The sequence below is a fragment of the Chiloscyllium plagiosum genome, unplaced genomic scaffold (assembly GCF_037043375.1).
Source record: "Chiloscyllium plagiosum isolate Xiang-an unplaced genomic scaffold, Cpla_swu_hap1 HiC_scaffold_29, whole genome shotgun sequence".
In the NCBI taxonomy this organism is placed as follows: Eukaryota; Metazoa; Chordata; class Chondrichthyes; order Orectolobiformes; family Hemiscylliidae; genus Chiloscyllium; species Chiloscyllium plagiosum.
The window spans coordinates 32,704,529-32,718,889 of NW_028270167.1; the positions used below are offsets into that span (position 1 = coordinate 32,704,529).

The 14,361-nt window shown below is 44.5% G+C and overlaps 1 protein-coding gene across 3 annotated transcripts in view; it reads right to left on the reverse strand.

Annotated features, from left to right (window-relative positions):
• robo4 (roundabout, axon guidance receptor, homolog 4 (Drosophila)) overlaps positions 1-14,361 on the reverse strand; it is a 138,475-nt gene that overhangs the window by 17,332 nt on the left and 106,782 nt on the right. For all 3 annotated transcript variants that reach the window (XM_043676848.2, XM_043676846.2, XM_043676849.2), the window contains 2 exons: positions 8,526-8,667; positions 5,581-5,808 (listed from right to left, as the gene is read on the reverse strand). In XM_043676848.2, coding sequence (XP_043532783.2) covers positions 5,581-5,808; positions 8,526-8,667 — 370 coding nt within the window. The remainder of the gene's footprint in view (positions 1-5,580; positions 5,809-8,525; positions 8,668-14,361) is intronic.

Below are 14,361 nucleotides of genomic sequence, written 5' to 3' on the forward strand. Positions count from 1 at the left end.
TAGGATGAGGTGGGGGAAGGGGAAATGAGGAAGCGGTTGAAGTCCACATTGATGCCCTGGGGTTGAAGTGTTCTGAGGCGGAAGATGAGGCGTTCTTCCTCCGGCGTCTGGTGGTGAGGGAGCAGCGGTGAAGGAGGCCCAGGACCTCCATGTCCTCGGCAGAGTGGGAGGGGGAGTTGAAATGTTGGGCCACGGGGCCGTGTGGTTGATTGGTGTGGGTGTCCCGGAGATGTTCCCTAAAGCGCTCTGCTAGGAGGCGCCCAGTCTCCCCAATGTAGAGGAGACTGCATCGGGAGCAATGGATACAATAAATGATATTAGTGGATGTGCAGGTAAAACTTTGATGGATGTGGAAGACTCCTTTGGGGCCTTGGATAAAGGTGGGGGAGGAGGTGTGGGCACAGGTTGAACAGTTCCTGCGGTGGCAGGGGAAAGTGCCAGGATGGGAGGGTGGGTCGTAGGGGGGCATGGAGCTGACCAGGTAGTCACGGAGGGAACGGACTTTGCAGAAGGCAGCATAGAGTACAATGGGTGAGTGGGGGAGGGGATGAAGGTGATAGGTCAGGGAGGAGAGGGTGGAGTGGATAGGTGGAAAAGGAGATAGGCAGGTAGGACAAGTCCGGACAAGTCATGGGGACAGTGCTGAGCTGGAAATTTAGAACTAGGGTGAGGTGGGGGAAGGGGAAATGAGGAAACTGTTGAAGTCCACATTGATGCCCTGTGGTTGAAGAGTTCTGAGGCGGAAGATGAGGCGTTCTTCCTCCAGGTGTCTGGTGGTGAGGGAGCGGCGGTGAAGGAGGCCCAGGATCTCCATGTCCTCGGCAGAGTGGGAGGGGGAGTTGAAATGTTGGGCCACGGGGCGGTGTGGTTGATTGGTGCGGGTGTCCCGGAGATGTTCCCTAAAGCGCTCGGCTAGGAGGTGCCCAGTCTCCCCAATGTAGAGGTGACCGCATCGGGAGCAACGGAAACAATAAATGATATTAGTGGATGTGCAGGTAAAACTTTGATGGATGTGGAAGGCTCCTTTGGGGCCTTGGATAGAGGTGAGGGAGGAGGTATGGGCGGAGGTTTTACTGTTCCTGCGGTGGCAGGGGAAAGTGCCAGAATGGGAGGGTGGGTTGTAGGGGGGCGTGGACCTGATCAGGTAGTCACGGAGGGAATGGTCTTTGCCGAAGGCGGAAAGGGGTGGGGAGGATTCAACCTCATAGTCCGGGAACCCTGCACTGCCCGGTTCTACCTCCTTCCCAAGATCCACAAGCCTGACCACCCTGGCCGACCCATTGTCTCAGCATGCTCCTGCCCCACTGAACACATCTCTACCTACCTCGACACTGTCCTATCCCCCCTAGTCCAGGAACTCCCCACATACGTTCGAGACACCACCCACGCCCTCCACCTCCTCCAAGACTTCCGTTTCCCCGGCCCCCAACGCCTCATCTTCACCATGGATATCCAATCCCTATACACCTCCATCCGCCATGACCAGGGCCTCCAAGCCCTCCGTTTTTTCCTCTCCAGACGTCCCAACAGTACCCTTCCACCGACACTCTCATTCATTTGGCCGAACTGGTCCTCACCCTTAACAATTTTTCCTTTGAATCCTCCCACTTCCTCCGGACCAAAGGGGTAGCCATGGGCACACGTATGGGCCCCAGCTATGCCTGTCTCTTTGTTGGCTACGTAGAGCAGTTGATCTTCTGTAATTACACCGGCACCACTCCCCACCTCTTCCTCCGCTCCATTGATGACTGCATTGGCGCCACCTCGTGCTCCCGCGAGGAGGTTGAGCAATTCATCAACTTCACCAACACATTCCACCCTGACCTTAAATTTATCTGGACTATCTCTGACACCTCCCTCCCCTTCCTGGACCTCTCCATCTCCATTAATGATGACCGACTTGACACTGACATTTTTTACAAACCCACCGACTCCCACAGCTACCTGGATTACACCTCTTCCCACCCTACCTCTTGCAAAAATGCCATCCTGTATTCCCAATTCCTTCGCCTCTGCCGGATCTGCTCCCAGGAGGACCAGTTCCACCACAGAACACACCAGATGGCCTCCTTCTTTAGAGACTGCAATTTCCCTTCCCGCGTGGTTAAAGATGCCCTCCAACGCATCTCGTCTACATCCCGCACCTCCGCCCTCAGACCCCACTCCTCCAACCGTAACAAGGACAGAACGCCCCTGGTGCTCACCTTCCACCCTACCAACCTTCGCATAAACCAAATCATCCACCGACATTTCCGCCACCTCCAAACAGACCCCACCACCAGGGATATATTTCCCTTTCCACCTTCAGCAAAGACCATTCCCTCCGTGACTATCTGGTCAGGTCCACGCCCCCCTACAACCCACCCTCCCATCCTGGCACCTTCCCCTGCCATCTCAGGAACTGTAAAACCTGCGCCCACACCTCCTCCCTCACCTCTATCCAAGGCCCCAAAGGAGCCTTCCACATCCATCAAAGTTTTACTTGCACATCCACTAATATCATTTATTGTATCCGTTGCTCCTGATGCGGTCTCCTCTACATTGGGGAGACTGGGCGCCTCCAAGCAGAGCGCTTTAGGGAACATCTCCGGGACACCCGCACCAATCAACCACACCGCCCCGTGGCCCAACATTTCAACTCCCCCTCCCACTCTGCCGAGGACATGGAGATCCTGGGCCTCCTTCACCGCCGCTCCCTCACCACCAGACGCCTGGAGGAAGAACGCCTCATCTTCCGCCTCAGAACACTTCAACCCCAGGGCATCAATGTGGACTTCAACAGTTTCCTCATTTCCCCTTCCCCCACCTCACCCTAGTTCTAAATTTCCAGCTCAGTACTGTCCCCATGACTTGTCTGGACTTGTCCTACCTGCCTATCTCCTTTTCCACCTATCCACTCCACACTCTCCTCCCTGACCTATCACCTTCATCCCCTCCCCCACTCACCCATTGTACTCTATGCTACTTTCTCCCCATCCCCACCCTCCTCTAGCTTATCTCTCCACGCTTCAGGCTCACTGCCTTTATTCCTGATGAAGGGCTTTTGCCCGAAACGTCGATTTCTAAGCTGCTTGGATGCTGCCTGAACTGCTGTGTTCTTCCAGCACCACTAATCCAGAATCCACCTTAGAGTGGGCCACCCTGATTTTAAAATAGTGACTCCGAGCCCCACAAAGGCAAACACCCTGTCAAGACCCCACAGGATATGACATCACTTTATCAAGCTGCCTCGTGCTCTACTAGATTTCAGCCAATACAATCCTAGCCTATCCAACCTTCCCTCATAAAGTAACACATCCATTAGAGATATTAGTCCAGCAAACATCATCTGAACTATTTCCAATCCATTTATATCCTTCCTTAAATAAGAAACTCTAACTATATACGGTACTCCAGAGGTGGTCTCACCAAAGCCCTGTGTAACCGAAGCATTGCTTTTCTCCTTTTGTTTTCAGTTCTTTGTTTTATGTTTATAAAGCCTAACTCAGTAAATAAATTTAAAGGTGTGTTCATTGGCTCTGATTCTACCCTTCAGTGACTGCCCATTCATCAGTGATTTGAGAATATACTCATTAAGACTCATCTCTTTATTCCTTTTTCACCCTCCCAGTTCTATTTGTGCATAAACACGTTGTTGTTATTAATATAATGCAGTCAATGGCTGGCTATCACATTTGGATAGCTTACTTCTCAGTAAAAAAAAAACAAAAAACACCAGACTTCCTTTTGTAACAAAAGATTTCAGCACGCTGCAGAATTTCAAACACTGCCAATATTTGTTACAATTTTAAATGCCTGGCTAGATTTCACAAGCTTCAGCCTCAGGCACTGGATCACAATGAGGACAAGGTATTATTACAGGCCACTTACTGGAGAGTGATTGAGCTGAGTGCACCAGAATCGGAGGATTCAAACTTCCCATACTCCAAAGGATCACGACAAAAGGAGACTTGAATTTGAACCAATGTCCCCAGAGCACAAGGCATGGTGGTATGGCCTAGTGGGTACCTCTCAGTGTCAGAGGGTGTGGGTTAAAACCACATTCCAGCAACTAGAGAATACATTCTACCCTGTCTTTTTAGTGCATTAATGAAGGAGTGCAGCTGTGGTCTTTTACATGAGGTATTACATTTGAGTGCCCTCCCAGGTGAATCGAAAAAATTCCCACAGCCGTATCTGAGAAAGAGCAGAAGAGTCCTCGCCCTAGCTAACATCTATTCTTCAATCAGCATTTCTAAAATAGATGAATTGATGAATAACACACTGTTGTTTATTGAGAGAGACACGTTGCCAAAGCCTTATGGCCTGTGCTCATCAAAACAAATGAAATAATGTCAAATTTCAAGTGACCACCCCAACTAATTCTACATGAGAAAAGGAATACTAATTGATTGGCAAGTTAACAGTGAATGGCTGAGGAATTATTGGCTCCTCTGCTCTTGGGTAAATCAAATAAAGATGTAGCATATTCCTTCAGTTTTCAGAAAATGAGTCCCTGTTCATGAATGTATGTCATGCTTAGAAAGCGTAATTGGACTATGTTATGAGCTTGCCTGATTATCTTACTCTTAGTCTAGCTATTAGCGCACTCCAGATTGTTCAGCAAATGCTTTCTAATTATCAAAACACATCTCACAGCGGATGTTTTGATTTGGCCTCTGCAAGAGTGGGCTGGTTGATTACAATCTGTGTTCTGCCTATGAAAAACAACAAAAGAATCAGGCTTTTGTCAACTAATCATTGGGACCTATGGACCTGCCATCACATTGATCCAAGTATTTTACATGATGTTGTTCAACTGGGAGATAGACAGAATACCATTTTTGGACTGATGGAAAAATTAGTGATTTGTGGGAGATTGCTGTGCACAAATACTCTGCTATGTTTCTGTCAATGATCACAATGACTATTCTACAAAAAGTACTTGTTGGCTGTAAACTGTTTTTGGACAACTTGTGTTGAGATTGTGAAACGAGTTGCACAAAAGCACACACAAAAAAAGTCAACCACATCGCTGAGAGTTGGGATTCAAAATCAAATCAAACCAGCGAAGAGTGGCAGGTTTCCTACCCTGTAGTACATTAGTGAGCCAGACGGGTTTTCACAACAATCAATGACTGCTTCCTGGTCACTATACTTTCAGTTCCAGTCTTTATTTGTTGGATGGAATTTGAACCAATGGCCCCAGAGCACGAGTCTTAAGCCATAGTCAACCCTATATGATAACCTCTCCTCAGTTTGAACATATTCTTCCATTTCTCTCTTTCTCTCTCTCTCTCTCGTGCACTAATCTAAGGTGCCCTTAATTGCATCAATGCTTGTAGCCTCAATTACTCCTCTCAGCAATTAGTTTTGCATTCTGATTACTCTTTCAGTTTCTCTTGTTGTTGGATTTATTCTTGACTGTCTTATACCCATGATCCCGAGTTTCAGCTTAACCCAACAGGTGGGAGTATCTCCACTACATCCACTATATCAAAACGCTTGATAGCCTTCAAGTCCTCTGTTAGGTTGCCCTATGTTTCTTTTTGCTGGACAAATGGGAAATAACAGAGAATTTAGGTAGATTCTTTCTCAAACCTTAGGTTACCCTCATCTGTCAGCTCCAGGAACTGATCGACTGGTTCTGGCCGGTGGCTGTTGTCCGCGCCGTCGTTTGCTGACAGTGAGAGGGTGGCAGTGGACAGGCGGCTGTAGCATGTGGTCTGATAGGACATCTCATCATCTTCCAGAGGAGAGCAGCTTCCCTCTCTCTGTGCTCCTGCGGACATCATGCTGGATTCGGACAGCTTCTTAGATTTGCTTGACCTGAAACAAAACACAAATGCAAGTGAGCCTTTCATCAATCTTCTCATAGCTACCATTCCTGAAGGCCAAAACAATAGGTGCCAAATTCCTCATGGATTATAGGAACAGCAGTAAAGCTCCCTTAATGTCTCTAAATCTAGCACTCTCCCCTCCTTTAAGAATCTTCTTAAAATCTATCAAATTAATCAAGCTTTTTTTGTCTTCTGTCTTAATCTCTTGCTTTACCATACTTGTTTGATAAGAACATAAGAACTAGGACCAGGCGTAGGCCATCCAGCCCGTCAAACTTGCTCTGCCATGCAATTAGATCATGGCTGATTTTCTCATGGACTCAGCTCCACTTAATCGCCTGCTCACCATAATTCTTTATTCCTTTTCTGCTCAAAAATCTATCTATCTTTGTCTTAAAAACACTCAATGAGGTAGCCTCAACTGCTTCATTGGGCAAGGAATTTCACAGATGCCTATTATGATATTAATCGTGTTTGTACATTGAAGATGCTATATAAATGCAAGTTCTCATTGCTGATCAGCCTCCTCAATCCTTCTCTCTCATTTCATTAAGTCATAGTTGATGTACATTTCAACTCCATCTACCTCTGTTCCATTCAGTTCCCTGTGCTAGCCTTATCTAATGGAAAACTATCAGTCTCAGTCTCAAAGTGTCAGTTGATCTGGTATCCTCAGCCCTGCAGGTGATGCAGGCAGTGTGAAGAACTTTCTAGACTTCCAATGTGTAAGAAAGGTATCAATTCCTGAATATCCAAGCTCATATTTTGAGATGATGCTCCTATCCCACCTTGAGTCATCGGGTTTTTCCAACACTTGAAAAGATCCCTCAGTCCATCAAGTCTGCATCAGCCAAGCATCCATTCTAATCTAATCCCATTTGTCAGCTCTTGGCCCATAACCTTATATGTTATGTTGTTTCAAACCCTGAGGTATCTAAAAGGTCCTTAAATATTCTGCCTCTACCACCCTTTTGGCAGTAAGTTCCAGATACACACATTCCTCTGGGTGAAAAAATAACCTTTTTCTCTCAAATCCCCACTAAATCTCCTGCTTGGCACATTAAAAGTGTGCACCCCTAGTTATTGACCGGGGCACATTTCTTCCTATGTACCCCATCTACCCCCTCAGAAGTTTGTACATTTTAACCAGATTCCCTCTCAGCCTTCTCACTCTAACAACACCAGCCTATCTAGTCTTTCTTCAGAGCTGACCTGTTCCAGACCAGGCAACACCTTGGCGAATCTCCATTGCAAAATAAAAACCAAAAGAAATGCAGACGCTGTAAATCAGAATCCAAAACAGAAATTGCTGGAAAAGCTCAGCAGGTCTGGCAGCAATTGTGGACAGACATCAGAGTGAACATTTTGGGTCCAGTGACACTTCCTCAGAACTCCTTTGCATCCGCTCTCCTGTAATTATCATCCTTTCTACAGTGTGGTGAGTAGAACTGCACACAGTATTCCAGCTGTGGCTTACCTAATACAACTCCATTATCACCTTCTTCCTCTTGCATTCATTGCCTTGACTCATAAAGGCAAGTATCCCATATGCCTTTTTAACCACCTTATCTACCTGCTCTGCTGACTTTAAGGATCTATACACAGCAAGATCTCTCTGTACTTCCTACAGTCCTACCTACCATTCACCTTGCCTTGTTAATCCTCCCAAACTTTTCAAGATTAAATTCCTCTTGCCACCGTTCAGCCCATTTGACCACTGGACCACATCATCCTTTAGTCTCAAACTTCCCTCCTCACTATTTACCATACTACCAAGTGTTGTGTTCTCTGTAAACATAGTGCTCATTCCTCCAACATTCACCTTTAGGTCATTAATGCACATTGCAAACAGTAAGGAACTCTGTACTAGACACAGGCTTCAAGTCACAAAAAACACCCCTTGACCGTCACTCTCTGCCACTAGGGCAATTTTGGATCCAATTTGCCAAATTGCCCGGATCAAATGGACACTTAACTTCTTAACCAGTCTGCCATGCAAGACCTTGACGAAAGCCTTACTGAAATCCAAATGGACTAAATCAACTGTACTACACTCATCCATACACCTAGTCACCTCCTCACAAACTTTAATGAAACTTGTTAGATATGACGTCCCCCCTGAGAAACTGTGCTGACCATCATTGTTCTGAAGCCTTTTGAGAGGAAATATGTCTTGATCCTTTTCTGACTTCCATCCATTAGCATATCAATTGGAGAACATCAGCAGAATAGGGTTCGGGTGATATTACATTATATTACACACACACATGCAGACAAACACATGAGATGCCCAATTAGTATTGTTGGATAGGCATGAGAATCCAGGATGACCCATCTCCTGTCTATCTGAGGCAACTTATGGCACCATCACTAGCCTTCCTCCATTAGTCTCTACTGGTAACAGGCTTGAAGCTGCTGGGGTCAGTTGTATTGGTGTGTTTTTATGCTTGTAACAATTTCGAAGAAAAGATGTTCCAGACCAAGATGGACAATTTTTTAATCAGTAAAGGAATCAAGGATTCCAAGGTAAATGCAGGTAAGTGAAGTTGAGGATTACCACATCAGCCATGATCTCATTGAATGGCAAAGCAGACTCAACAGGCCGAATAGCGTAGCGCTGGTCCTGCATCTTTGGGAGTTATGGTAAATATGATTCCCTCTGTCTATCCTTCCCCATTGCTCTCAGCAATACAGAATAGTTCTTACCCTTGCTGTGTGCTATGGATGTGCTGACGTTGCTCTACTGGGAGAGGTGGTGGAGGTGGGAGAGCATCCACCAATTTGAGTCTGAAATTGTGATGCTGGATCTTTGGTGAACAGAAAGTCTTCATCACCTTTTTCTCATCACCTGCCAATGGGACAGAGAGGTTACAAACACAGCATACTAACAGACAATGGTACTTTGACACCACTTTTCAGCTTGGCCCAGGCTTTAAATTGTGCAGACCCAGATGACATATTGTTAGCAATATGATACCTGCCACATGAGACGTCAACATAAAAATACAAACAGTAGGAGATCAATGAAACAAAAATCATACAGTATAAATACACTATAATATTCTAACAACCAAGGTCTGAAATTCCCTCCCTGCATGTCCTTGCTTTCCTCCATTTCAGATGCTCCTTTAAAACTACTTTGATTAAACTATTGATCTGATCTAACATTTCCTGATATTGTTCAGTGTCATTTACTGTTTTATAATACACCTACAGTTTGCTTAGCACTTCTGATGTGTTCCTAAAAAAGATGTGCTAATCAAAAACAGGTTGAACAATTATAGATTTCCTACAGGAAAAGGTGATTGCCTGACCTCTAATTTTTACATTAGAAACCTATTAGTGCTTAGAACCTAACAGGTTCAAAAATTCACAGTAACTCTTACCGATTTACTAACTTTTATTGATGTAGAATACTAATGCTTTCAACTATTCTTCTGTTTCACACTTCCCTTCTTCCACATGACATTTCCCTCTACTCCTCCCTTCCATTCCTTCATTTCCCTCTTAATCCTCATTCTGAATGAAGGGTCAGATGAGGAGTAATGAAGGGGGGGAAGATTAGAGTAATTGTAGGAAGTGCAGTCCCAGTATGACGAAGCACTTTAGGAAGACTGCAACAATTGGACTTATAGCTTTATTTCTTTATTTTCTGACTTAATCCCAAGAAGGACTGTAATGCTTAACTTTTAACTTTGTTCCTTATTTCTTTCTAACTTGTTCTTAAATTTTTGTACTTATACCCAAGTTGGCACCATTTTCCAACCAAATGTTGAATAGTGAAACAACATTCTCACTCATCAACAGTGAGAGGTCTCTTTGCAGTGTGCAGTAACATGCTCATTATAATGTAATTGCACATCATTAACATGCATTTTCTCATTCTCCTACCCTCCAGATAGAAACTAGACTCTGATAAGTCCTGACATGACAGTCACAGCAGGTACCTAACTTGCCATGAGCTCCTCTAGACTATCCATCACCAACATCTCAGGGTGTTACATGGGCAATGACCTTGTGAACCCCCACCCTGATCACCAGGACTCCACCTCCGTATTGATAAAGCAGGGTGCCAGTGTTCCCTTTCCTGACATATTGGGGTAATTAACAGGAACCATGCAGGGCAGAAGTGGCTGGTGAGTAACTGTGCTTTAAAGACAGTGCAAAGGCCAGGAATCCCAGGAGGTGCTGGCAGTGACCAGGACCTCTGTCTATGATCAGTGGTGGGACAATACAAGAGTGGGATGCCATTGGACTGCGGTGCATAAATAATGAGGCAAATTTAGGAAAATGGAATAAGAAAATCCGTCTGGGCTTTGTGAAGAGAAACCTCCAATGAAATGCATCAAAATTGACACAGCCAATTTCTGCTAAAATTCAGTCTATGGTTTACCAAACATATGATCCTGCCTCCCATAGATCAAACAATACCCTAACTGTTAACTCATCTATCTAACATATGGACTATACAAAACTGGGTTGAGGAACTCAGTCTGAAAACTGTACGCTCCATTAGACCTATTTCTAATAGGAGTGGAGTTAAGATAAAGATCAGCCCGAGCATAATCTAATGGTGTACCAGACTATGAACTGAACCCCAATTCTGACCCTTTGTTCATTTTTTTCAACATTGTAAGCTCTTACCCAGATACTACGATACATCACAAAACACAAAGTCAAAAGCATGCAGATTTTGGAAATCAGGAGTTGAAACGGAAAGTTTGGAAATGCTCAGGAGGTCAGGCAGTGTCGTTGGAGAGAGAAACCGAGTTCAACTTTCAGGCTGACTACCCATCGTCCAAATGTTCACACCGTGTCTCTCTCCATAGTTGCTGCCAGACCGGCCAGTATTTCCCACATTTTATGTTTTACTACCGTGACACTGGAGTTCATAAATTGTACTGAGCCAGACAAAAATGACTATGGTTAAAAGCAAAATGGAAGCATAAAGAGATTCACCCTGTGTACTTAGCCAGCAATGGCCCACTGGAGTGATTGTGGTGTCACAGAATGAATTTTACCAATCTGTAGGTTAACAACAAATTACCAACACAATATAACCTATTAGTTATAACTAGCTACTAGTTACACATCAGAAAGCTAGTATGAACCCATTGACCATGAACAAAAATGGAGTGTTACCACAATTAGTTATCAATGAGCTACTATCAGTTACTGGTGGAACCAAAGCTCCCCCTACTGGTTTGCCTGTGAATTTCTCCCCACAGTCAGTCTTCCCTCATCACATCCTTCCCCACCCTCAATCTCTGTCTCTCTTTTTCCCTCTCCTTTGCTTTCTTACTGTCCCCAGTTTCCCCTATTGTCCTCCACCATCAGTTTCTCCTCTTTTCTGATCTTGTTAGTTCCCTCCCTCTACACTGTTGCCCCTCTACCCTACCAGCAGTCAGTGTCCTGCTCTGAAGTGGCCTCCCAAGTCTTGGAACTCACCCCCCAGCCCCCTCCCTCCTCCCGGCAACAGCTGCTGGAGCAAAAGGAACCCAATGACAGGGGATTGAAAAGGGCAAACCTGGGAGATATCATGTGACCAAATTGCACATGTCCAGATTTCACATTATCAAATTACACAAATTCAAATCAGTTGACAACACTGAAGCAAATAATGGCGTGGATAACATAATGAATTTCATTTAAATTGTTTAAATATTTAAAAATGACTGACACATGACAGATCTCAGTGAAAAGATGGGTTAAAATTGGACAGGATTCAAACTCCAAGTCACTGTTCCAGTGTCTAGTGACTGAATCACACTCAAATATCCTCTTGGCATTTACTGTCTGGATAGGGAAATGACAAGAGAGCTGCTTTCACCTGTGGAACCACAGTCTGTACACCTTCGGAGAAATTTCAGGCTGACAGAGCAACTATGAATTGGTGCTGCTCTCTAGAGGCACAGTGCAGTAACTGCTTGGGATGAAGAAATTTGAAAGACTGACAACGACCCCTTTTCTAATACAGCAGATCCCATAAACTGCGTCAATGAAAATATTTCATATTATTAATTTTGAGGGCAAATCCCTGCATATAATAGACACAAGCAAGACTCACTCATCCAAAAGACAGCAGCCTCCAATAATGCGCTATTGCCTTAGACTTTCTGTGATTGTCAGTCCAGATTGTACAAAGTTAAAAATCACACAACAACAGGTTACAGTCCAACAGGTCTAATTGGAAGCAGTAGCTTTCGGAGCGTCGCTCCTTCATCAGGTGGTTGTGGAGGCCACAATTGTAAGGCACAGAATTTATAGCAAAAGTTTACTGTGTGATGTAACTGAAATTATACATTGAAAAATACCTTGATTGTCTGACTATCATGGTATTCGAACAGATGAAAGACTCAACAGATAATCAAGGTATTTTTCAATGTATAATTTCAGTTATATCACACAGTAAACTTTTGCTATAAATTCTGTGCCTTACAATTGTGGCCTCCACAACCACCTGATGAAGGAGCGACGCTCCGAAAGCTAGTGCTTCCAATTAAACCTGTTGGACTGTAACCCGGTGTTGTGTGATTTTTAACTATCTACACCCCAGTCCAACACCGGCATCTCCAAATCAGTCCAGATTGTGTGCTTAAATCATGGATTGGAGCCTGAACCTAATATCTATGTTCACTTCACAACCAACTGCTGTAGGAAGAAAACTAAGGGGCTTCAGATGTTCAATCCTACAAGATTGGGACTCAGATAGAACAAATGCAAAAATAATCAATATCCTTTCTACGTTCAAATGAAAGGCAAAATGTGGGACCACGGGCAGAAACTCTCTCAACTAATATTTCCTGGTCCATGTAGTTGTCACGCTGGCTGGAAAGTTGGGCGGATAGATGCACATCAGCTTCCACAGAGGGTTCAGGCCAAATGACCTGGTCATTACAACACAGACTTGAGCACTGGACATTATTATCATTGTACACTCGGTCAGACATTAGTTTCTATGTGTGTAACAGGTTTTCCTCCAATGTCAATTCCATGCCTCAGCTTTAGCTTTCAGCCCTGTCAGCAGTCTGTTTGCTTTTCCCTGAGTCAACACCCAGGCTTTACCAATCAAGCACAGCAAGCCTAGATGTTACTAGAATACCATAATCAAACACAGAAAAATTGAACATTACAGTTTGGTGGAGAGCACTCAATTAGTAATGTGCTTCCTGAAAGAGGAGTGTATGTGTCAGCGATTGTTGAGGCCACATCTGTAACTTTCCTTTCAGCTCAGTATCCAGCAACTCTCCGGGACAGCGAGTCCTGGGAGAGAGCACAACTGGCTCACAGTGCAAATCAAATGAGTAGCTGCCTTGAGTGAAATATTGAGGACTCATGAGTCAATGCCTTCAGAAGAAGAAAAAAGTTAAGAGAAAATGTTGAAAAATTAAATATGAAATTCTGCACCATATTAAAGAAGGCTCAATATAGAATATGGGTCAATATTGTGGATGATGCTGGATATTTCAATTTTCTTCCTTGGTCTTTAGTTTGATTTTGTTCTGATGGGGTGAGAGTTTGAATGAGGGAAAATGATAAATAGACCTTTGATCCCACTCGGGGTGGGTTGCTTTTCCCAGATTAGGCATGCTGGTGATTGCACACAGAATTAGATGCTCTTCACACTGTCCACCCTCAACTCCTAGGACAGAAAGATGAGTTGCCTAATGACAGCTAGGCCATGAAAGCTTTGAATGAATTGGCAATGTTACTCCTCACCATTATATTCACTTTTGGCTCAAACAACATTTGTTCTAATCCCTATTTTATATCTAAACAGTCTTTGAAAGGTGCATCGCCTAGTGGTGTCATTCTAACCAAAGATGGGGAAGGAATCATCATTAAACAATTAGAGCAACGTGTCTTCCATCTCAAACAAAGATAAAATACTGCAGATGCTGGAAATCTGAAACAAACACAGAGAATGCTGGAGAAACTCAGCAGGTCTGGCAGCAACTGTGGAGAGAGAGACACAGAGTTAATGATTTGAATCTGGTATGACCCTTCTTTGATACTCTGAAGAAGAACTAAAGAAGTTCTGAAGAGACCTGAGAAGCAGTCATACCAGAATTGAAGCATAAACAAGGTGCACTGCAGGAATTCACCAAAGATCCTCAGACAACGCCTTGCAAACTAATGATCACTTCTGTCTAGACAGACAAGGACAGCAAATACATGGGAATAATGCCGCCTTCAAGGTCCCCTCCAAGCCACTCACCATCCTAACTTGGAAATATATCGCTGTTCCTTCACTGTTGCTGGGTCAAAATCCTGGAATTCCCTCCCTAACAGCATTGTGGGTCAACCCACAGCAGGTGGACTGCAGAGGTTCAAGGAGGCAGCTCACCCCTACCTTCTCAAGGGCAACTAGGGACGGGCAATAAATGCTGGTCAAGCAAAGGTACCCATATGCCACAAATGAATAGGAAAAAAAAATTCCTCTTTCCACAGATGCTGCTAGATTAATTTCCCAGTATTTCTCTGTGTTTGTCCCTCACAGCTCACTCACGAGTACCTACTGTCAACTCATCTATGGGGATGA